This window comes from Syngnathus acus, chromosome 15 (genome assembly GCF_901709675.1).
Source record: "Syngnathus acus chromosome 15, fSynAcu1.2, whole genome shotgun sequence".
NCBI lineage: Eukaryota > Metazoa > Chordata > Actinopteri > Syngnathiformes > Syngnathidae > Syngnathus > Syngnathus acus.
Genome location: NC_051100.1, coordinates 5,269,246 through 5,292,941, shown reverse-complemented (window position 1 = coordinate 5,292,941; position 23,696 = coordinate 5,269,246). Strand labels below are relative to the sequence as shown.

General features: G+C 39.9%; 1 protein-coding gene across 3 annotated transcripts; it reads right to left on the bottom strand.

Annotated features, from left to right (window-relative positions):
* Nucleotides 1-10,695: 10,695 nt before the first annotated feature.
* On the bottom strand, nucleotides 10,696-21,008 carry LOC119134591 (rab11 family-interacting protein 2). Of its 3 annotated transcripts, none has more exons than XM_037271414.1 (6): nucleotides 20,825-21,008; nucleotides 19,407-19,927; nucleotides 17,036-17,424; nucleotides 16,451-16,802; nucleotides 15,826-15,898; nucleotides 10,696-14,316 (listed from the first exon to the last, which is right to left on the bottom strand). In XM_037271414.1, exons 2-6 carry the CDS (start codon nucleotides 19,757-19,759, stop codon nucleotides 14,092-14,094), a joined length of 1,392 nt encoding a protein of 463 aa, XP_037127309.1. In that variant the 5' UTR covers nucleotides 19,760-19,927; nucleotides 20,825-21,008; the 3' UTR covers nucleotides 10,696-14,091. The 3 variants fall into 3 exon arrangements, with proteins under 3 accessions (XP_037127309.1, XP_037127311.1, XP_037127310.1); XM_037271416.1 differs by having other exon boundaries at nucleotides 15,826-15,889; XM_037271415.1 differs by having other exon boundaries at nucleotides 16,451-16,796.
* Nucleotides 21,009-23,696: the final 2,688 nt, after the last annotated feature.

Here is a 23,696-nt window from a genome sequence, read left to right as displayed (position 1 = left end):
TCAATCAATTAGTCTGTGATTATTATTACTTCTGTTGTTATTACTAGTCCCAGCAGTCTGGCTGTTATGGTAACCCAAGATGCGGCCTATCGTACTAATCCTTGCCCCTTCCCTAACCTTAACCTTTACTCTCTTAATCAACATCATATTCGGAGCAAGTGGGCAAAATATTGACATGTTATCTCTTGCAGCGGTCAGTGAGAATTTGTCTTTACAAAAGTCATTTGCGCACTAGCATATGTAGCTGCTGTGCTGCAGTGAGCGCAAGTGTTAGCGTGTTTGTTTTTCCCTTCAGACTTCTTTGTTTGTTTTTCCATCTTTGTCTGACTTGAAAGTAGGAAGGACATTAGGGCTCTAACTGTCATTATAAATTGTGGTGGGAATGACAAACTATAGAGTTGGTTCTCATAAAATACAGCCTAATTTGACACACACACAAAAAAACAATAGCCCAGCCAGACAAGTTCCTATTCCAAAACAGAAAAAAACAAAAACCGCTTTTCTCTTCTCTAATGTTTAATATTTAACCCATCTGTCCTCAATTCCTAAAGTGTCTACTGAGAAGTTTCATCCAAAAGCAAATAGAAACTGGACGGCAAGATAAAAGAAAAGCACGAAAACATGGAGGCAAGCAAACATCAGTGAGACAAAGATATTTCCTATGCAAAGCTTGCACACAATGTCATGTGTGATAGCAACGAATCCGGTCCAAGTCACACGCAGGGGGGGGGGTTGGCGGAGGAGACAGAAACGAGGTCGGCTGCCTCCATCTTCCAATGATCCCCCCCTCTCTCAGCTTTGATTCTGCTGATCCAGTATCTTGCCATATAGCAAGGGACACAAAGCAGATTTTAGCTTTGGGATAATCTCATTAAGAAACTCTAACCACCCCTAGTGGAGTGGCGGTGTGTGTTTGGGGGTAGGGGGCGACTCAGTCTGCACCATGCCAGAGCCAAGCTCAGGGAGGCAGGTGTAATGTTACATAATTAGCCTCTAAACAGTAAAAAGGAGATTATTGCAAATGGCCTAGCAGCCAGCACATGCAGTGGACCTGGTCCCGGAAGACTCGACGGACACCCCGGGAGCCAACGATGGAAAAAACAGCGAATGTGTAAAGATGACTTGGATTGAAAGAGATTCAAAGAAAAGATAGATTCACCAAAATATTGCAAATATCTCCAATGGCTTTATACTATATGGCTTTGGTAAATGTCTCCACCCTTCCCTTTTAGTTACTTTTGAAGGCCTGGGTTTTGTGCTCCCGCTGATATGTCTTGTCAAGCACCAGCAGGGGCTCGACTGTTGCACAGAAAAGAAGAATTTATGGAGTCGGCCTGATCCATGGAGCCCACACCTAGTCACTCATAACCTCAGTTGAGGATTACCATATCAGATTGTTGCCATATGTAGCACGGCGCACCACTCCGGGATCTGACAGTGATCAACTGCTAGCTATCACCAGAACCATCCAACAGATTTTACTGTTAGAAGTTCAAACAGTGAACAGAGTCAAATAAGTGATTTCGCATAGATGTACAGTAATTTGCCATTTTATCCACCCAAAAATGCTCGGTGATGATCTCAAAGTGTGCAAGGTCAGAGCAGGTCAGGACAACGGCGAAGCGTCCACTGGCTCTCGCTTATAAAGTTGGATAACAAATGAGCTTCGGCTCTTTGAACCGGCTGACCACACAAGCCTGGAAGAGTCACGAGCGGTCCAACATGTGGCAGCAATAAGATGGCCCTGCCCTTCCAAAGACATGTGGGAGACTCCGCATTCCAGCGAGGCTCATTAAAGCTGGAAAACAAATCCAACAAACATTACCCCCAGGATCAAACAAGCAACATGAAATATGCACAACAGGTCATGACAACTGATGCCTGCCACAACCGATTTTCATTTATTGATTCATTATTTCTCGGCAGCATCCTTAAAGTGTATCAGTTCCCAAGACAGCCAATACTGGGATGTTTTTAACTCAATATTATATATCATAATATATATATATTAGGGCTGTCTAAGTTAGTCGAAGTTTTACCCATGAGATTAATTGTAGTAATTTAAAGTTTGAAAAAAATAAAATAATTTAGTTAACGCAGTTTTATTTACTGTGGACTATAACCATCAAACTTAGAGGAGAGTCAGTGTCTTAAAGAAGGACAAACACAGACTCAAGGCATGTTTGTTTGCACACTGTTTTTAAAAGAAGGTGACACGTAACTGTGTTCATAAAAACAGACAGAGCCTCAAACGAAGACTTGGAACGATTGCTTTCACTTCAGATTGATAAGAACTCAATGAAATCAAAAAGCCCGAGGGCGAGGCAGGTTTCTTGCTGTAGCAGACAGCTGGCATGATTATTTTCAGCTCTTGAGCTAATCCTCTCTAAATGTAAACTGGAGAAAAATGTGCCAAATGGCTTTCCAGACTGAAATTTGGACTTGCGAAAGATTTAAATGAGTTTTGTAGAAATGTTTGAGGCATTATTGGAAAACACAGTGAGACAATTGTAATTACTTTTCAGCCTGTCACATTTATAATCATTATCCCACATTTTAGACATGCCAATTTTTGACTCCTGTTAACCGATACAGCGACGAAGACGCCACATAACATACACTGTTTCTTTTCTTCCCATTGGCCATGTTTTAATGTTCTTTCATCTATGTTTACGGGCATGCGATATTTGATATGCAGCTTTGTGACTGGAAACGCTTGAGTCGTGCGCACGCCATTCAGAGGTGGCCCACTAAGAGCTAATCTACTTGTCAGGGTTGACTGCCAAGCACATCAGCCCACACACTTCACAATATGACTTTATTCATACTGTAGATCTGGGACATTAACCGTCTCTGCCCACCAGAACACAACATATGCGCCCACCACTTAGACTGAAAGAAAACTGCATTATCAGCCTACAGTATTTGAGTAATAAAAAAAAGGGATCATTTATCAAGACCCTCATCGTGACGATAACTTTCTTATATGACTGCACTGGTTTGGGCTTTGTGCGACGAATCTGAGCCTTTGTGCGGATGTTCGTATTTCTCTTCAATAAACCCACTGCCAGGAGTACGTTTTGAACAAAGCACTTGAACAAGTCATTCAGTCTGGAGGCTGTATCATTAAAAATAAGGAGGCCTGGGGGGTTTTGAAGTAACGGAGAACTATCATAGTGAGTCAGTGTAAGCATTAAAAGAAGGTAATTAAATGAGTCAAAGCCCAAATTAACTTTGGGATGAATTTGTTGAAAAATGTAAAAACAGAAGCACTGTGGATGACCTGGAATCATCTTTAAAGACTTAACGTCCTAATCTGGAAACAAGAGATTCATTTGATCAGACTTATGGGCTATTGTTCCACATGCAAAGCCTTATTAAGTTTGAATAATAGCCGCCTCATGGTCATTTCATAAATCTCCAATAGGGCAGTGACCACAGTTGCTGGCACATCATAAATCAATATCAGCAAAATTGGAAAGCCACAAAACACATAATGGAGAAAATATGTCAAATATTGTTTCTTTAGATACAAAAATTGAGTACAGGTCAAAGAGTCAAGGCCCTCCCAAAAGCATCAAGTGTAACCTCTTGAACAATTATTTAGAGAGTTATAACTGCTAGATAAAGAAGAAAAGACAGACATCTGCAACTGATTAAAGCCTACAAAAGTATAATGAGTGGGAGGAGGCACGTCAGGTTTGCACACAAATTTATCGCTGGCTCTTACGGTCATCTATTTTGGGGAAAATTCATGTGTTATGATACTTTGGACTTTAAAATTTGTTAAAGACTGGAATGGAGGAAACCCTACATAATATCTAAGCTATTCAAGTAAAATAAAAAAGTATGTATAGAATGTTGCTGCTGAGTCACAAAGCTTTATGTGTAAAGTCCTGTTTTTTTTTGCAGGTGTTCATCAATATTTTACAGTAACAAACACAACCAATCGCAGCTAAGCAGTTTTCTGAAGCTGAGCCGTGATTGGTTGTGACTTGAGCAACTGTGATGTCATTTTCAGTCGACAGCAAGGAGCAAAATGGCCGCCCCATGCGATGAAAACAGGTGGATTTGACCTGTTTAATTCATATTCCACAAACAAAACATTATTCGGAACACTGTTTTGACTAGTTGGGCTGCACAGAACGTTTTGTTACAAAAAACGTTTGGGGGTTGATTTCCCCTTTAATATAATCTCTACTGCAACACAGTCTTTATTTGTGTCACATTTAGGCTCTAATATTGTCGGGGAGAATGAATATATTTGTTGACTAACAGCATGGATAAAACCCTTAAATATTCAACATTTTTTAATCTGGTTTAATATTTCCACCCGTTTTATGCAAATCGCAGTCTATTAGCATAATCCCATTTGAGAATACATCCTTTTAAAGTGAAAGATTATAACCTATTTTTTAAACACATAAATCAAACCTCATATTGAAATGGTAATGTTTTAAAGTCTCCGTGCTGCGCAGGAGAGAAGTGCATTTCATTAGTGACACGACAAGTCGAAGCTAAAAACCCTCATGAAGAAAGACTCCTTGCAAATGAGAATCATGCAGTTAAAAAAAAAAAAAGTCTTTTTTTACAGTTATTTTTGTGGTGTTTTGATGAACACGTGGCCCGTGCACATCTTAAGTGCTTCCGACGGTATCGTGTTTTCAGTTAGCGATGCAAAGAGGAGCGAGAGAGGGTAAGACATTACATCCCGGCATTAAAGTGGAAACGAGGCCTGTAAAAGCTTCATGGAGATATCGAAGGGGATAAAGATTTGAGAAAGGGCCATTATGCTGCTGAAGTGGTTAGGTGGGGGCTTCTATCTCTCTCTCTGTCCCTCTTTATGTCTTTCTTGAACTTGGAAGGAGTTCAGCAGGTTTGAACCTGCAGTCCAGACAGGCCTGTGGAATGCGACTGCGGCCACTCAAGCCCGTCTGACCTGCCACCGTAGCGGCTCCATTTCACTGTGCTTACCTAGCTACTCACTTACAATGGGACTTCAACTTTATCTCCCCTTGTAACACAACATTAACTGCCAAAGAGCTGGAAATGTATTATCAGCCCGCCCCAAAGCTTGGATTGCTTCCCTTATAAATAAGATCATTATACCAGTGGTAATCCCATTAAATAGATCATTTTGCAAATATCTCAATCCAATTAATAGAGTGTTTTTTCCAGGGTGTGTAGCAAACATTGCTTTGTAGAAAGATGACATGCTGTGACTCCACTTCTTTGATACTCACTTTCTTTGCGGCAACCGTATTAGGAAATCGAAAGTGGCCCTGAATCACTCTTCCAATTATTTTCTGGGGTTTCACCGATGTCGAAAAATGAATCGAGTTTAAATTAGCATTGCAATGTCGTAAGATGCCAGTTTTACACTACGAAGGCCAAAATCTGGAAAAAAAAGACTTAAAAAAATCTGTTGTTGACCTTTTTTCCATCCATTATCCGAATTGCTTATTCTTAGAAGGGTTGCGGGCACGCTGGAGCCTATCCTAGCTGATTTTGGGAAGGAGGCGGAGTCCACCCTCAATCGGTTGCCAGCCAATCACAGAGCACAAATAGATGAATAAGCATCCACACTCACAATCACACCTAAGGACAATTTAAAGTAGATTATTTCTCAAAATTGTTCAGCCATATAATTTAATCTATGAAAGTACTGTAACGCTTTTAGCTGTACAAATTAAATCGTAAGGTTTGGCAGACTACGGTATTTAGATGGAAACGTGTCGTTTCAAAAACTCAAAAAAATTCTAGTTGAAAAATTGTTTCTTTACAAAAAGTCTGGATGGAACATCCTTATGATGCCCTCTTATAAAAATCCCTGGCTGGATTTGGCCACATAAGTATTGAAATAATTGCCAGATGGTTTGAGAAATTAACCAATTTTGGAGTTAATCCAAACGAGTTTTCTAAATCATTACCATAACTCATCAGTGAAAGTGTCCTCTGTGTGCCCTCCAACTTTAAAATGTGTGTCACTGCATTGACCACATCACGATTATTAGTCATATATTCTGAAAACTAAAACTGTTTAAAAAATGCCTTGCACAAACAACTCAACAGTAAAAAAAAAAAAAAAGGGAAGAACTAATTCCTCTCGTGTGCTACAGTGCAAAAACACAATTAAGAGCAACAATGTTCGAGCCAGCTGACGTTAAGGAAAACACTGTTGTGGTTAAAGATATTAAAAGAGAGCGCCTATTTTATTCCTTTTTTGACACTTTTACAGAAGCAAAAATTTGTAACGTCCATCTCAGTAATTTGTCTTTCGCTAATAAAACGAAAGAAAGTGAGAACAGAGAAAGGGATGTCAAGATTGAGGTTGGCCGCCCTCCCTTGCGAGGTCAAACTCGAGGGGTTAATACCTGGTGTCTGACACTGCACATAAACTCTGCTGAGCTCATCACACTAATTAAACAGACACACATCCTCTCGGAGCTCCGATGGCCAATGGCTGCCAGCTAAAAAAGCACTCCATTCATGAAGGCCGAGCTCGAGAAATGCTACCTGCAGTTCTTCGGTTTGATTAATACCAAGAACAATGGTGCTCTTGTGGCACACCGAGCGCACTCCACTTGGTTCTGCTTCACCGCTTGGGGAGACGGGACTCAAACGCTCCCAAGTCCAACGACTCGTCTGCGACCGCTGCTTCCTCGGATCTGGCTAAGCTAGTCTGGCGAACGACGGTTTCCCGAGACAAACGACTTTTGCAGTGGATTTTTATTAACGTTATTAATAAATTGAATCATACAGTGATTCCTACCCTTGGGTAAGAGACATCCACAAATTAGCTCCAAGGGATGAAGACATCAGGTCTATGAGAGTGACAGCATAATATTATGTGTGTCAAAACTTAGGCCACATAATTAATTGCAGCTCTCGCTGAGCTTTACCAACACTTTGCCAATATTCAGTGCTTCAGCTTTATCAAAACAAGGAGACAAATTGCGCCACCTGCGTAAGTCTCCAAAGCTTGACAACTCATCTCACTTGCAAATTGTAAGCGTTTTAGCCTTCGACAAAGATGTCTTGCTAGCCAAGTCGAGACGTGATGGGTCTTCACGCAGCTACGTGATACTTTCAAAACAGTGGATGGCGTCAATAATAATGGAGGCAGGAAAAAGAGCATGCAAATTCCTGACGATGACAGGCCATACGGCCGAGAGCAGCGTGTCACTCAAACGCGACGAGCTGTCTGGAGAAGTGCAACACAATTATCTGCGGTGAACATACGTTTGAAAAATAAATCCAGCTGGCTCAAAGCCAAGCTGGGTAGTTTATAGAAGGATTGACTGATGTGGAATATTTCCTCATTGATTTTTTTTTGTCTAGTCAGTAGATTAATAAAATGTAGATGTCTTTTTTGAATTACATATATACAAGATTATTATTATTAGACGACTCAAATAATACTTAACTATTGACATTTTCAAAATAAAAGATGTAAAAAATAAGAAGTCTGTCGCATGTCCACTTTGAAACAATGGGATCATGGAAAAAAGGGCAACAAAAGTATAGTTTGCGCAATCCCACGAGAAAAAAACGAGTTTGACACCCCTGACGTAGATAATAAATCCCGAAAAAAACAGCATAAAGAATATCTCAATTCAAGTTAGCAGCTGTAGTGCCCAATAATAATTTCTGTTCGAAGACCAAGCTGTCATGTTATTTTTGGCAGTGAGTGTCACCATAAAGTGTCTATGATGCACCAGAGAATGCAGCTGTGGAAAGGAGCACCCCCAAAGCTGCCACTCAAAGACATTGGCACACTTTACTTGATCACAGCCCAAACACGTGAAATTCTCCACTCAAGCCTGGGCTTGTTTAGTTGCTGGCACATAAAAGCGTCACTTCCATGTATGCCAGCTGAGCTAAAGGGCACACGTAGGTACACAATAACGTGCACCCATGCCCTCACCGTGTCTACCTTGGCACTTTCCGAGCTTGGTGGAAAAAATGTCCCATTCCAAACGACAAGTCAAGGGCCAGACAACATATTCATACATCTTAATTAGTAATAATGATGCTCGTTTGGTGCCAACTGTCTGATGCCAGTGGTTGTGTTGACTCGACTCCCTTTTCTGTTTACCTGCCACTTTCATGAAATTTGTTTGGAAAAAAAAAATAGGCCAAGGGATATTGTAGTTGGGTAAAATACAGATGAGCCGGTTTCTGACACACAACCCTAGTTTGTTTGGATTTATCTTTTTTCAGAAAATAATCTAAATAGCTGTCCAAATGATTCATTTTAGCCTTCATAAAAATATTTTTTTCTGCACAGATTTTTCTAAATAACATTTGTAACTGTCATCATAATATTTAAAAAAGGTATTTTTTGTTATTATTAAACATTAAAACAAGAAAATGTGTTCTCTGTGACTCTGGTGGTCACAGAGTGACAGAAAGATGAGGTGACTTTTTTCATCTTTGCCATGCACTCCTAGCGGTTTTGGTTGAATTTCAAAAAGGTCCAGCAGGTGACTTAATATGAGCCCAAATATACTCATTACAACTTGAGAAAGTTACGATGCTAAGTGTAATATGTAAATTGATTGAGATTTTTGTTAGTATAATTTTAGGACGTAGACACAATCTGTTCGCTTTACGAAGCCTCAATCAATTAAGTGACAGGTCAGATCTGGCCCCTGGTTTTGAGTTTGACGCCTATGTCATAGATCATTTTTTTAAAAAAAAGCTTGCCACAACATGATGGAGGTCTATGTGATTCAAGGCCATGTAGTTTATATGCAAACATGTTTAGATCTGTCCTGAGCCATTTGAGCACCTCACAAGCAAACGCACTTTATAGAGGTAATGAAAACAAGTTGCATGGAGGTTTTTTTTTTTTTTTTTTTCCTTACCGTGAAATAGGCTACAGACTTCATGACGGTTGGATTTATGGCCTGGTAATTCCCCCTCTGGAGTAATTTGGCTGGTACATCTGCAGCTTAGCAGCATTCCAGCAGGGCTCCTCTGTGCTGTGAAGTCAGGAGATGACTGATTGATTGATTGTATTACTCTAGTTTTAGTATGGCTTTAGCAAGCTATTGCAGTAAAGTTTTACTGGGATCTATCCACTGCAAAGTAAACTGTACTTCACGTAAGCAACCTGTGTGATGCTATTAGCCTGCTTGATGACCATGAATTAAAGTTTGCAGGAAAAAAAGAAATACTGGTGAAAATGAAACACCTTCACCCACACAGTGAAAAATTGGTACTACTACTTTCACAGCAAACTTAGTTTTCTGTAGTAATCAGTGCCCTTTTAAGTTAATAATATATATATATATATGACCTACTGGATAATTTTTATAATTTTCTACAGTATTGTATGTACCCTAATAAATGAATATATCATTTTCTTCACTGCTATTTTTAAGTGTGCTGAAAAATAACTTAAGTAATTGATTTAAAAAATAAAAATGGAAATTTAAATTCACAACTCATACAATACAATGAGCACAACAATATTTTAGATATTTTTGGGGTAATCATCACCGTATTGAACATTAGCATTCTAATTACATGGCCCTCCCTCAACCAATCAATTAAAAGATTTTAGACGGCTTTTGTATTGACTCTTATGCCGTCGACATTCGATGGAGGTACCCTTTGTGATCTAAATGAGTCGGGGGGGCCAGTATTTGGTGTTGACACATTGTGTCTTTCCACAAGTTGTCATCTGTCTTTGTTCACTTGATACCAGACGCGTGGCAGCTATCAAAGAGACAATACCTTCAACACAATAGCTAACATTAGGATCGACAGCACGTTTGACACCTGATTTATCCCAAACACCAGCTGAGCTTTTTAGATGGGGCTAACTATGCAACAAAAGAGTCCCGCTTTGGAGAACAGGGTGGAGTCCACGTTGGGGAGTTAACCTTGACATCTGGCCCTCGGTCCATCCAACAAATTCAGGGCGGCTGGCCATAAGAGTCTGCTTTTCTCTTGAAACACCTCATCCATCTGCTGAATTTCTCCGCAAACAGGTTTCTCCATGACTGCCTGAGACCATCCCATCCCATCCCATCCACAGACGCGTGCATGGTGACACTGATCCCCCCACTATGACGCCCATCCATATTTAAAAGGCGTGCGTGCCGCAATTGCACATTCGGGCTCTCCTGTATCCACAGAACCTTACTTAACATTTATGGGATATTTACTCAAATTACAGCAATATGATATAAAGCACATAGGTTCTAATTTAGGATGGCACTCAGGTGACACGTGCCAGCGTTGCACAAGCTGCCACGTTTGTAATCGGAGCCGGTGATGTCTGTCTAAAGACGACAATGAGCTTGCCAATTAGTGGATGAATACAACAGGCGATACCTAAATAAAGCCCAATTACAAACGTATTTGTGTTCGATGTCTTCCAAGGCAGATGATGACTTGAAAATTTAATCATGACTCATGTTAAGTGAATCAGCTGTGTGAGCACGGCTTCACATATACTTGGCCGATTATATCCAAAATACAAAGGTATGAAATTTTCTAACAAAATAAAGAGCTGCTTAAGGTAGATGAAAACAAAACTCGGCATAATTAAGAATGGATCCTTTTTTAAATAACTATTAGAATAGATTTTTGGGAGGATAAGGACTCTCCATAACATTTTGTAATTCACTGTAAAATAAAAATGCACACTTCATGCTAACAAAAAAAACAAGAGAAAGTGGGTCAGGAGGATTTAGTGCGACTTTATTGAAAAGGACAATACAATCTTGCGTGTGCCTTTCAAAACATCCAGAGTACTTTTGGAATTTAATTACAGCAGTAGTAATAATGTTGCTTTCAATGATTTTTATTTAATTATAAAGTACAAGTATTCTTTTGAAGGAGACGATTGGCACTTGACATACAGTCAGCATTTCTCAATGACCCTACTTTTGCCCAAAGCTTAAAAAAACAAAACAATCTTAAATCCCCTTGCACCCCCCCAAAAAAAATCAATACAACCTTGTTTCCAAACATGCTGGTTTAAAAACCTCAAACTGGCCACTGAAGGCAAATATTAATGTAATATGTCAGTTTACTACAACTCCGACCTTTCAGGAAGGTCAACTTTACACGCTGTACAAGCAGTTGTGTTTAATAAGACAAATTGAAATTAAACTGCCAGTTATACAAGAAGGCATAGGGATGTTTTTTTTTTGTTTGTTTTTTTTTTGGGAGGGGGGGAAACAAAGGACATATTTAGGAGTTGCTCAAATTTATACAGTGTTTAAAACTGTGTCGAACAGTGCGGGGAAAAAAAAAATTCTCACCACTAGTTGTGCATCAGCTTCATCCAAACTTAATCAACCAAGAACAATTGTACACATTAATCAGACATGGCCATGATTCTGATTCTAATTGCTGTGTAAAATAGTAGCGGATTTTATAGGAAACATCACCTCGGAGCATCTTTTGTGTTTTGCATATTCAAAAAGCCGCACTGAGTTGGATGGAAAATATTATGCAAAGAGGCTGCTAAGAAGAAGTATAGTAATGATAGTCACCCCCTTTCAGTGTGGAGCTAGAAAATGATTTAAAAATGCTCTTCATTTTAGATTTACGTACAGCCGTTTGACATCTACCAAAGGACCAAATTATATTACAGCATAAAGCAAATGTTGCAATCAAGCTAAAAGGCAAAAAAAAAAAAAAAATGACAGTCAAAATGAATTCATTTCGACACAATTGCTTTCTTTCATGTGAGCTAACTCCCCTTCAGGGTCCAAATGTGTTCAATGTTTAATGTATCTCATCTTTAGTATTCATATTTCATCATTTGAATAGAGCAGATAGCTGCTGCGTGCCTTCACTTTGCAGGCACCTGGTGGGAATAAACATAAATTACATGTTGTCTATCACATGGATAGGAATCTATTAGGCTTGTAGGATCATCTTTAGTAAGAAACATGCCTGAGCTGTAAAATAATTTGAATTCCTGAGAATGGATTTTATATCGCAGTGTGAAAATTACGTTGAATGAAAAATAGGTGGTGGATTTTCTACAATTAGAAATCCACAGAGAATGCATTTTCGGATATTTTAAAGCACAATAAAATGAAAAATGACCTATAAATCAACTAAATAAAGGGGTGTGACGTTACAAAGATTGAATACAATAGGAATATTACAAGCGCGGAGGTAAGGTCCATTTCAACTTGCTAACGACGCGTACACGCTTAAAGCAGTTAAGTAGGAACGAGAGGTCAAACTAGAGCATACATTAGAAGGCAATCAGTGAGGGGATTTTCCTAAATGGAAATTATCTACATTTTAAGTACAGTATACATGCTAAAATGGGCTATTGGTTAAATCGTACATGCAGCTTGCCACCATTATACCGCAATTGTTAAAAAAAAGAAAAAAAAGAAATTGTTTTCTTTGGAACTAGGCATGGGCCGATTGTACCTGTTTGATGGTTTACCGTGATTTTAAATAGTCAAGATATCAATTTCCACTAAAACGTTGTCTTTTTTTGAGGGCACAATATGATTGGCTGCTTGCAGCTGAGCACAGAGGCGAGGGGCGAGTTGTAACAGTTTTAAAATAAAATAAATTGGGTTCCATGTTCAAATCTTTTTAGAGGTATGATTTTAATATGCTAATAATGCAATATTTTTCTCCATACCATCAGAAAGGAAAATCATCCCATGCCTATTTGGAACTAGAAAATAAGTGAAAGGCAACATTGTTGATCTTCTACATATGACACAACTGAAATACATTCACTAATAAAAGAGTTTGGCTTTCTGTACGAAACCAAATACATTCAGGTAAAATAACGACTTAAAATGGCAGCAGAAAATTACATTGCTTGCCACAACAAACACAATCTCACCTGTGAATTTGGTATCATATATAGCAAAGTTGGAACACATACAGCAGGAATGAGAAGAAGGAGAATCGAATTGTCAAGTGTAACTTTGGCTTTTGCCGATACAACACATGCTTCAATACCGCAGCTACTTCCCCAATCAATGTAAACCTAAAGATGAGTGCATACGCCTTTTTTGTAGCTTTTCCGCACTCAAAATATCTGCTGAGGTCATCATTTTGCTCTGATTAGAATCAGCAGTGTCATTTAAATTGAATTTTGATGAAAATGCAGTGTCAAATGAGTTTATGCCTACAAATTCGGTGCTTACTGACTTTGGAGGGAAGACATTATGATATTGATTGCGTTTGGAGGATACACAAAGAAACGGGCTGGTGATACAATACATAGCCTACATACAAAAAAAAACGATTACAACAGATTAGGATTACACATAGTTGTACAAATCCATAATACAAACCGTTTTGTACCAGTGTAAGACCAAAGAACTCATTTGGATGCAGTAGCAATCTGACAAAGTACTGAACAAATACATTAGTATTCAAATGTAACAGAGTTTCGCGATCATCAATCGTACTTTTGATTGTAAGGGATATGAGTAACAAATAAAAAAAACATTCCCCAACATCATTCAAAGGTGAGACAGAATGACATTATGGAATTTCATTCCAGCATAACATCCAGCAAAATGCTTAAATTAGGATTATTGCACTTCAAAAGATCATTTCCAGTTCAAAGATTTCACCCTTAAATGATAGTCTTCACAATTAAAACAAAACTACGCGCAATTGAGGATTAAGAATGGAGACTTTGTTCATTGATAAGCAAGAGAGGATAGCAAATGTGAGGACACAGCTCTGACTAAACGGTAGCAGGTTTAAGATGTGTGCTCGAGTGTAAACACAAGTGTTACAAACGGTTTCATTACAATCGCTTTTTAATTCCGCAGCTTCCAGTAAACATAATTCGGGCTTCGTTTCAACCTCATAGATAGAAGCTAAGTGTGCGACAGGAAGCCGTTGCCTCACCGGTGCAAAAATGAAACCGAAAACAGAAGTGGGTGAAGTCACTGCATTTTCATTTAAATGCACACAAATGAGTCATTTGGTTGACGTACCGAAAAAATGCACAGTATTGGTCACGTTTAACAGATGGAAATATGTAATTGGATTTAATGAAAACAATTTTTGTGTTCTATTCTATCTACTGCCCCACTGGTTTTCATCGTCGTCAATCGTCGGCACTTTTCACTTCTTATTGAGTTTACCTGCCCTTTTCTTAGGCTCGTAAGGTGTCCGCAGTATGCTTGGTGTTTCCTCCATGACACGTACCAGCAGGTTATCTATGTAGTCCTCCAACTCCCTGATGTGGGCGTCTTTCTTCTTCACCACTTCTTTCTGCTTGATGAGTTCCTGAACCACTTCCTCAAAGGACAAGTTTCTATAGGGTGCCGCATTCCGCTGCATCGCATCCTGGAAACGGAAAACAGATCATAAAAAGTTCTTGCATCCAAACGTGACATTCAGACCGCAGAGTTCAATTTTGGTCCGAACAATTTCAAGTAGTAATAGAATATTCAGGAATCACCGATTTTATTTTTGGGGTCACCAAAGGGGACTTGTTTTCAAGACATAGACAACGTCAAAATGACTGTAGAAGATCCCGGAACACTCGTCTTGATTTGAAATATACTTTCGGTGACGCCAGTCCTGGAACTTTTCCGACACAACTAAGCCATACGAGGACCGGCACCATGGTCCTGTTTTGGGAACTCTTGTATGAGAACAGGAGCCGCAATCGTTTTTTTTAATGAGGGAGCATTTTATCGCCGTAATGCAGGTCATCCTCCCCCAAATCGATAGCGCCGCAAAGGCTCGAGTCTGTTTAACATACCGGAGTTATCATCCCGCACTCCCATGCCTCAGCAGTCAAAGACCGCTGCGGAGTCAAGACAATGCCGAATGGCTCCGAATTGGACTATTTGCCAGGTGTCTTATCGCTTCATGAGCACAAAGGCTACTTAGGAGAAGAGGGACACAGGCCAGAATCAAAAGTCTCAAAGATTTTCACGACTGAAGATTAAAATTGCATCGAATGAAAAGATACCACCCTCGGGCCCATTTGAGACAAAAAAAGGGGAACCGGACCAACACAAGCGAATAGAGGTTGGGTGTCGCGAGCGTACATTGTTGTTTTCGTCCGATGAAAGGAACTTCAGCAGCTGTTAGTAAAGGTCTAAATTTGACCATGAACCGGCAAAGTAACGACGACAGTTTCCCAGACGATCGGTAGTTGAGAAGATAAGGCGTACGTTTGCCATACTCCAGTTGTGTCATTACCGTTTCTAATGAGCTCAGCTTTGAGAATTTAAAAGCTTCATCCTTTGAAATGTGTGTGTTATCCCCCCCCCCCCCCCACCGCCCGTGCATGTGGTTAATTAAGGCCTTGAAGAGGAGGAAGTGGGAGCTGGCGTTTCTTGCAGCCAGTGCGCCGTGTGCAGAGGGCACATGTGTGGATAATGACAGACCTCAACACTCGCCGAGAAAGGTGACGAAAGCCATTATCAGCATCCTCGTTCTCATTTAGGCATCCCTTTCTCTTCCTAAATTGCATGTGTCGTCGAACAAACATTTGAAAGTTTCGGACAATAGAGACATTAAATAAGATAAGAACTATTGTAATGTAGTATTGCCGTGCCGCTCACACAATTGAACTTGTGAATATTTCACTTTACTTCATATTCAGGGAAGACACGATATGAGTGTGCAGCCGCTAATTAGTCGAATAGCACATCAGAATTTTTAGAGGCCACGGGGATCAATGTCACCAGCTGCCGCGTCAAATGAGACTCGAGACTTGTTCTCCATTACAAACGTGTCAAAATGGTACAAGTCCGTTCTTGCGTTTTCGGCTGACGGCAAAGTGACAACGTGCAGTCGAATTGTGATTTTTGACGTGTTAAGTTGCGCTCGGTGTCTCACGTTTTTCAAGGCGTGGCTCTCCCTGCTCCCTTGGCCCAGGGTAAGGTCTTCATTTCCAGTCGACCTTTTGTCACTGCATAGCAAATCAAACAAAAGGACAGGTCGGTAAAATACGATTGTTGTGCTTTAACATTAAACGACAACTGCGATGTTTGAAATGCGTTTAATTATGCACCGCTCCGATATATTAATGCGCTAAATTACGAGTGACCAATGAGCTACTTGATGATAAAGCCTGCATGCATTTAAGATGATGGACCTATAAAGATAAGCGGTTAATTGAGTGGTCTATCACTCTAAAGAATCTCATTATGTTATGCTCATAGGGCTCTGTTATCAAGCCAAAGCTCTCTAAAGAGCTTCTAATGACACCTTCCCTTCAGATGAAGCACGATGTGGTCTCGGTGTTCCTCAACTCTGGATGGAAGCCGAGAAAAGACATAACATGGACCGATGGAAACAAAAACACTTGAGTCTATGAGAGACGATTTCTGAGGCTAATGAGAATACTGTAAACATCCTGTAGATTGGACGCTGTCAACCTGTCTCATGGTCATGGGAAAGAAAGATCTCCAGTTCATAAAAAAAAAAAACCCATGGCACTGTATCAAACATGATCATGTACCTTGCTTTGTAGTTGTTGAAAGGGTTAGCGGGTACATGCGAGTCGCCACCAAAAGGGTTCGGGGATCGCAGGTCTCCAGAGCTGCCCGTACTGCCCGAGCGACCCCCGTTGCTGGTCTTGCGACCGTCCTTCTTTCCAGTCATGCGTTCCAGCAGGCTGATCTTCTCCTTTTTCTCTTTGGACTTGTCCCACAGCTGCCCTTGCTCTGCCTCGAATGGGTTGCGGTTGCGTGGGAGCGTGGCATACTTTTGTGGCAGGTTGTCACTGATATCAGTAAAAGGGTCACTGTGTGCCTCGTTGTCTTGGAGGCCTGGTACCTCGCTCTGGGAACGCCTGTGAGGACCAGCTGTACCTGGAACCAAGAAGTAAGGTCATTGCATATTTAGAGGCCTTTAGAGATTGCAGACATGGACAAAATGGTACCACTTTGTTAAGGTAGATCAAATGAATGGAAATTCTATTCTTCTAATTTGGTCATCCCTAATATTTGATTTATCTGGATAAATAATTGGGCATAAAATTCCCCGAGTGGAGTGTGACCTCTATAAATTCAAACCAAAACATTTGCTAGTCAAATCTACTCACCGGTTTCTTCAATGGAATTCATTGAGTCCAGTTTGGGTCGAAAGTGGGTCCCAATGAGATCGGACATGGAATGGGCCGCAGAGAGTTTCTGGGCCCCAGAGAGTAGCGACTTCTTCGGCTTGCTTTTAGGCTGGGCCCGTGGTTGCGAATGATAGTTAGGGTCCAAGTCGCATGCCGCAGAGCGAGGTAGTATGGCTGAAGACGTGTCACTGTCGTGTTTGCGACCCTTCATTTTCACCTTAAGTTTAGAAAAAGGCGAGCGGGGCTTCTCTTTCATGGAGAGGTCAAACATACTGGCGGTCATATTATTCCGCATGAACTGGATGCTGACTTGGATGCGTCCTCGCTCCTTGAGCTTCTTTGATGGCTTGGACTGCAAGGTATACCAGCTAAAATGAAAATGGGAGAAAGCTTAGCATATTCAATGGGGACATTTTATGAAAAAGAGGAAAAAAAAAAAAATGATGACAGGATTTATCTATGTTTATGATCCATTTAAGCAGAACTCAAGATACAAGGTTAATTTGAGCATACTAATCCAAAATCTTGACATCAATTCAGAGGCTCAAATCCTTTGATTTCTGGAGAATATGTCATTCAAGAGCAACATTATTCATTCTCAAACATCATATAAGAAATAAGATGTTGTTGAATAGGAGTATTTCAGGCTTCCTATTCATTTAACCTCCCTGCGTTTTCAACTGGAAGCAATGGGATTTGTGCATTGAAAATAAAAGTGGCATTTGCACAAATCTGCCCTTTGTTCACAACCGCAAAGGCAAGCAACTGGGGCATTGAATCGCAGGGTGACCGGCCATTTCATGCATGGCTAATCTGTCATATCCTCTGTGTTATAAGGACTGTAAGAAAGGACAATCCAGGAAGCTGCTATTTATAAAACATGTACTGCACATCCCTAACCTTTTGCCATCAATCAACAACACAACAGCACCCCAAGACAAAACGCAAAAAACTGACAAATTTAATCGGAAATCACCAATAAATAATTGTCATTATTCACAGTATTTTTTTTTTTTTTTTTGGTGAGACGGTAGAATCTGGTAATGGAAGCAATTGATTCAAAGAACTGCAGCTGATGAGTGCTATTCTAAACCATGAAGCTCGTGGACCCGGTAGACCGGGTCCATTTCCCAGGCTGCACGCCACGCTCAGTCAGATCTTCAGCCACAGCATGCCGCTGCTACGGGGCCGGCCGGCCGGCCGGGACTGCGGCTCGAGTGTGTCTCAAGGCCGAGATAAACCTCCCTGTGCTTGGAACCACAATCCGCCAGCTTGGCCCCTGGACCGCTGGGAAACTCCTCACAATCAACAAACACAGGTGTGCGATAATTATGGGCTGCCTGCTCAGATATCGAGACAGTCTTTCCTCCCCGATAGGTCAGTTCAAAAACATCACAAATGAACCACGGTGAAATGTGGTCATCGTATCCGGGGCCCTGGTGTCATTGTCAGACTTGCCTGCGGTGTGGGAATAGGTCAACATGGGTCACATCCATTAGCAACACTCGGCCTAAAAAGGGCCACAATCTTGACGTGAATCAACTCAGGCACAAAGGGGGGGGGGGGGGGTGTAATGTGTCCCAGTTTCGCACTGATTATAACATATTGCAATTCTCTAAACTGATAGGCAGGGAGGAAGTGCTAATGTATTTCCATGTTGGAGAGCTAATTAACACCAGATCCAATTTAATTGATCTGTTCCTGTTTCCTTAATGCAGGGTTAGGCAACAGCACGTATGTATGTCATCAGGGGCAAATCAACCTAATCTTGTAGTTTATTTTGCAATTATTACACAGTTGTTCTTCAGGTTTTTGGAAAAGCAAGATTTTTTAGGGGGGGTCTGAAACCTGCGTTTCATTAGTCTTTCATCAGTCAGTGAAAATAAAAATGGAAGCCAAGAAAGCACTTTTTTTTTTTTATTCCTTCCACATTCCAAAAATATACCCTGTTAAGTTCATTGAAGACTCTAAATTGCCTCCTGGCTAAAGGCAGCTGGGATCGGTTGCAGCTCACCCATGACCCAGATGATAGATGGTTGTCTAATGTAACATGTTCAGCCAGCTCCACTCGTTTTGAACTAGCCATTTAGTGCTATTCATTTGAAGAATCTCGCCAAAAAAAAAAAGGTAATAAATATTAAACTATTTCGATTCTTTGCCGACAGTCCAGAAGATTCGTATTACACGCAAACACGTTTCAGCAGTTTATCTTTTCACTTTAAGAGTTAAAACATTTGTACATAATCGGTTGTGAGGGACGTTCACACGTGCAATAATAATGAGATATTAGTGATGTACAGATTTACAGCAGCATCAAATGCCACATTGCTCCTACTAAGACAGTACTTACTCAGTCTTATGCCGCTGCTTGTTGTCAAAGACTTCGTTGAGGTTGATGGACCTCTGACCCAGGAACTTGTCCAGCCCGACCAAGGACCGATGCATAACAATGAAGCATAGCTCATAGACTTCTGGGTTGCCATCCAAAAGTAACCCAGGCAGCTCAAAGGAAGCTTCTTCTCTCCAGACAGGGTTTAGTGTCTTCTCTGCCACTGACGTGGAGTACTTTTCTTTGCCCAGCTGAATGATAGTGTATGCATCATTGGTGCTATTTTTGCCCTTTGGCTGTAAACCAGAAGCTTGAAGAACTGTGGCTTGGACATGAGTTGGAAACCACTTTTGAGACTGTTCACCCAGTGACATTGTCTGTACTGCTTTTCAATGGTCGTATTATAAAAATAAGTGTGTCATGTGAAAAAAAATATTTAGCAATGTGTTATTCATGTTATTGTTACAACCCTAAAGTCATAGAAAACAAAGCCGTATTTCATAAGGCCAAAAACCCAGGAATCCAAGCCACTGCTGAGTCATCTGGAGGGGGAAAGGGGAAAAAAAAAAAAAATCAAGATCAACACAGAAAAAGAGAAATACAAATGTTACTGAACAGTATCACTGCAGGTAACGTGGGATTACTGTACGACTCTTAAATTCCACTTGATAATTGAGTATATGTATGTATATACACAAAAAAAATATGTTCAGTAATGCAAGATATTAAAATGTTTCAGGTTTGCTTCATTCGGTGCGGGATGAGAGGCGAAATTTGTTTCACCATAACAACCCTCTGAGTATTTGGCAATTCCTGAACAACACTGCCACGTTGGAGTAATTTCCCTACACACTAGGGCTGGGTGATTATGGGGGGAAAAAAATGAAAAAATTGTTGTTGGAGATAAATATTGGAATTTTGCAAATATAAATATGAAACATGATTCCGTTTTAACTGTCAAAGAACATACATAACCTTGCATACATATGAGGTTAACATGATTGCACCATCATGATAGCGTATTTTACCACAACATGATGACGACATCCTGAGATGCATCATGGTGTGTCCCTGTCAGCAAACTGTGATGCAGCAGGTTTAAAGGCATGGCATTGTTTCATTTGGTTCAAATGCTTGTATTTGCAGAGCTTTTAGTTTGTCAAAACTATTCAACCAATTAAGGAGATTACATTGTTATTATCATAACACAAGGTGTGCTGGCCATGAAATGAATCGAATGACTCGTAATTAATGAATAACACAAGTATGTTAACCAAACAATTAAAGACATTTGATGTATTAACGCTAGCAATTGATAGAAGCTAACAGCGATTCCAGATTTTCCATTGTTTTAATCAAACAAGCTAAATCACATTAGCTACAAAAGGCTAACTGCTGTGCTAAGAGTTCTAGAGATTCCATAGATCAGTGATTCTTACCTCGGAGTTATAAATAGTGATTTTTCAGTGCAACATTTTCGGGCTCCATTAATGCAGGTTTTTGTTCTTTTTCACGGGAAATGACTGCGAGATAATCTTAGTTGAAGCTGCAGTTATTGCTCTATGCTGACAACTGCTGTCGATGCAAGCTTCACTTCCTTGTGTGACGTCACTTCCTCTTCACGCCGGCAGAAATGGAGGAAGTGCAAGATAATAAAAGAGAGGGCTGCTGCAATAAAGCCCACGCCCATAACAAACATTCATTTAGTATGCGGAAACAAAGACAAGCAGCAAATAGTAACTTATTATTTACTGCTTTGATGTATGAGTCATTCTGTAACAAGCCTAGATTCACTCTTTCGAGGTTAGAACATTTGCACAAGATCAACTTACAAACAGTGATTTAAACAACCGGAATTGGAGAAACAATATTTTCCCCCTCCTTTGTTTTGTTTGAGATCAACTTCTGTTTTTTTCCTGAATTCTTTTTTTTTTTAGCAAGTATAAGTGTAATTTTTCCATTTCCGTCTATAAGTGTGAGTTCATGTGAACACATGAGTGTGTGACACGCTGTGTGTACTTTACTTGAGAGCAAAATCATACAAACATCTTAAGTGCTTATGTCTCCTGAGTGGGACATGGAGGCAGAGATAAGAGGTTCCCTTGAATGAGCACAGATGTGATTGTCAGCCCACTTGACAAGTGCATCTTAACCAAACACACCAGACTGGTGGTTTTATCGTGGTGCCGCTTCCACCACCATTGTGCACACAACCGGCCTGACGCACTGGCTAGGCCATCCATCAAATACTGTCCTATAAATTGTTTTTATTTATTTGACATTTTGTTTTTACGCACTGGCTAGATCATCTATCAAATACTGTACTATAAATTTGATTGATTTATTTGCACCTTTAAAACGAGGCGCAATTTAACCATCAGCACACACGTCATTTTTGGTCGAAAATTTGATTAGCTGATGTGCTCGAAAGTGTTGCGTTGAATTGTATGAAGCAAATGTCCAGGTGCGTGCTTATCATCCACACAGGTCATGGCACTCCTATGATCTGATAATAAGTCAAACACCTTCATATACCCTCCACAGAAACAAAATAGCAGTGCGCCACTCCTTTGTGAGATAAAACATGAAAGACGCGGCATTCCAACATCACCTGTATCCTTTTATTACCATGCACTGCCAGAGAATAGATTGCCGCATTTGAAAATACAATATCAGTCTATAAATTAGGCAGCAGTATGGTATGAACTCACTCACTCACAAGGTCGTAAACTGTTCAACATATACGTTTTGGATCCACATGCTCGACCATATTAGCTGAGGCCCCTAAGGGCTGTCATCCTCTTTTGTGCATGTGGTTGCGGTTGAGACCACATCATTTAACATTATAGCATATATGTTGCATTATATTGTTAAAGTAATATCTAGCAGCTCTATATTTTGTCCAGCTGTGGGGGGGGGGGCTCCTAAATTTATGCTTTGAATGTGATGTACAAGTTCTGTAGGACTGACTGATTTAATAGGTCTTTAACTTTTAGTTGGGCGATCAGTTTAAATCCAGAATAAATTTCAATGAAAAAAAGGAGAGAGGCACATAAATCACGTCCGCTTTTGCTTGCAGGAATGTTTTTGTGGAAATTCATTGATATATGGATGCAGATGTGCGACTCTCGCGTGAAAAGCAGAGCTATCACTGGCCACTAAGCCAGAGCCTGGTGACTCCCTAAAAGTCTTCATTTCCACCTTTTAACCTCAAAAAGAGTATGCAAGGGGGCGGGGGTGCAAATCTAACTGTAGTTTGATCATATAAAAATGCTGAAATTTGTGAACAACAAAATTTGTTCAACTGAATGGCGTTTAATGAGCTGCAGTAAATGAGTCTTGTGGGACTTGTGAAATTTACTAAGAATTTCTGAGAGAAAAAGAATATTTAAAAAAATATATACTATATAATATATATAGTAAAAAATATTACAATTATTTTAAAAAGTATTCATATTAAAAATAGTAATTATTCAAGATTAAGATAAACTCATTGGGTCCCAAATAATATTTTAAAATACATTTTCAAAACAAATTTGCACATTTTGATCCAGCAATGTTTACATTGCTGAAGAAGCTATACAGTATCACATCTTGCTGGAGATTTAGTTCACTTTAAGCACAGTTTAGGGTCAGCAGGGTCATGTTTAGTGGGGCAGGGAAACAGGTGTCCGTCCGACCTGCCATCCACCCACATCTGTATGCCCTGAGGTCAGCCCAAACACAATGACATCATTTATCACATCTACTTGGGAGGCAATCGCATGTTTGTCAACAAATAGAACCTACTAACCCCAAATAAATGTCGCTTTAGTCTAATACTTTAAGCATCCCCCCAAAAATATTTTCCTGAAATGTTTTCCGGCAATAAATCTAAATTATGATTCAAATGTCTTTCATATAACCATTAGTATGTAAAGTACACCAGCATGTAAGTGGATAATAAATGGGATAACATTTGCATGTAATAAAATCCTCATCATGTATATGAATTTGCAGAGACACACACCTTCGTGTTACGGAAAAATAGAGCCGGCTGTAATACTTACAAGCTTTTGGGGCTAGAAGCAGAATGGAATGGCTCTTTACCAATTTCATCCCACACAGCTTCTCATTTCATAGCATTTTTGCCTATATTAAATATGAAATTAACATTTTTTTTTCTCACTTATAAAAGCATTTAACTCAGAACCAACATTGAGTAAATGTCTCAAATGATTCATTTCAAGGCACATAAAACAAGATTTCTTTCACGCAATCTCACATGTGATCATCATATAATATTTCATCCAACACAATGAAAATATAAAT

What these genes read in the sequence shown, in the direction of transcription:
- LOC119134591 (XM_037271414.1), bottom strand. Translation starts at nt 19,759, where the DNA reads ATGTCACTGGGTGAACAGTCTCAAAAGTGGTTTCCAACTCATGTCCAA. An exon ending in GAATTCCATTGAAGAAACCG is followed by an intron (nt 16,803 to 17,035) that starts GTGAGTAGATTT and finishes TCTTGGTTCCAG; the next exon opens with GTACAGCTGGTCCTCACAGG. An exon ending in TTCAACAACTACAAAGCAAG is followed by an intron (nt 15,899 to 16,450) that starts GTACATGATCAT and finishes TTTGCTATGCAG; the next exon opens with TGACAAAAGGTCGACTGGAA.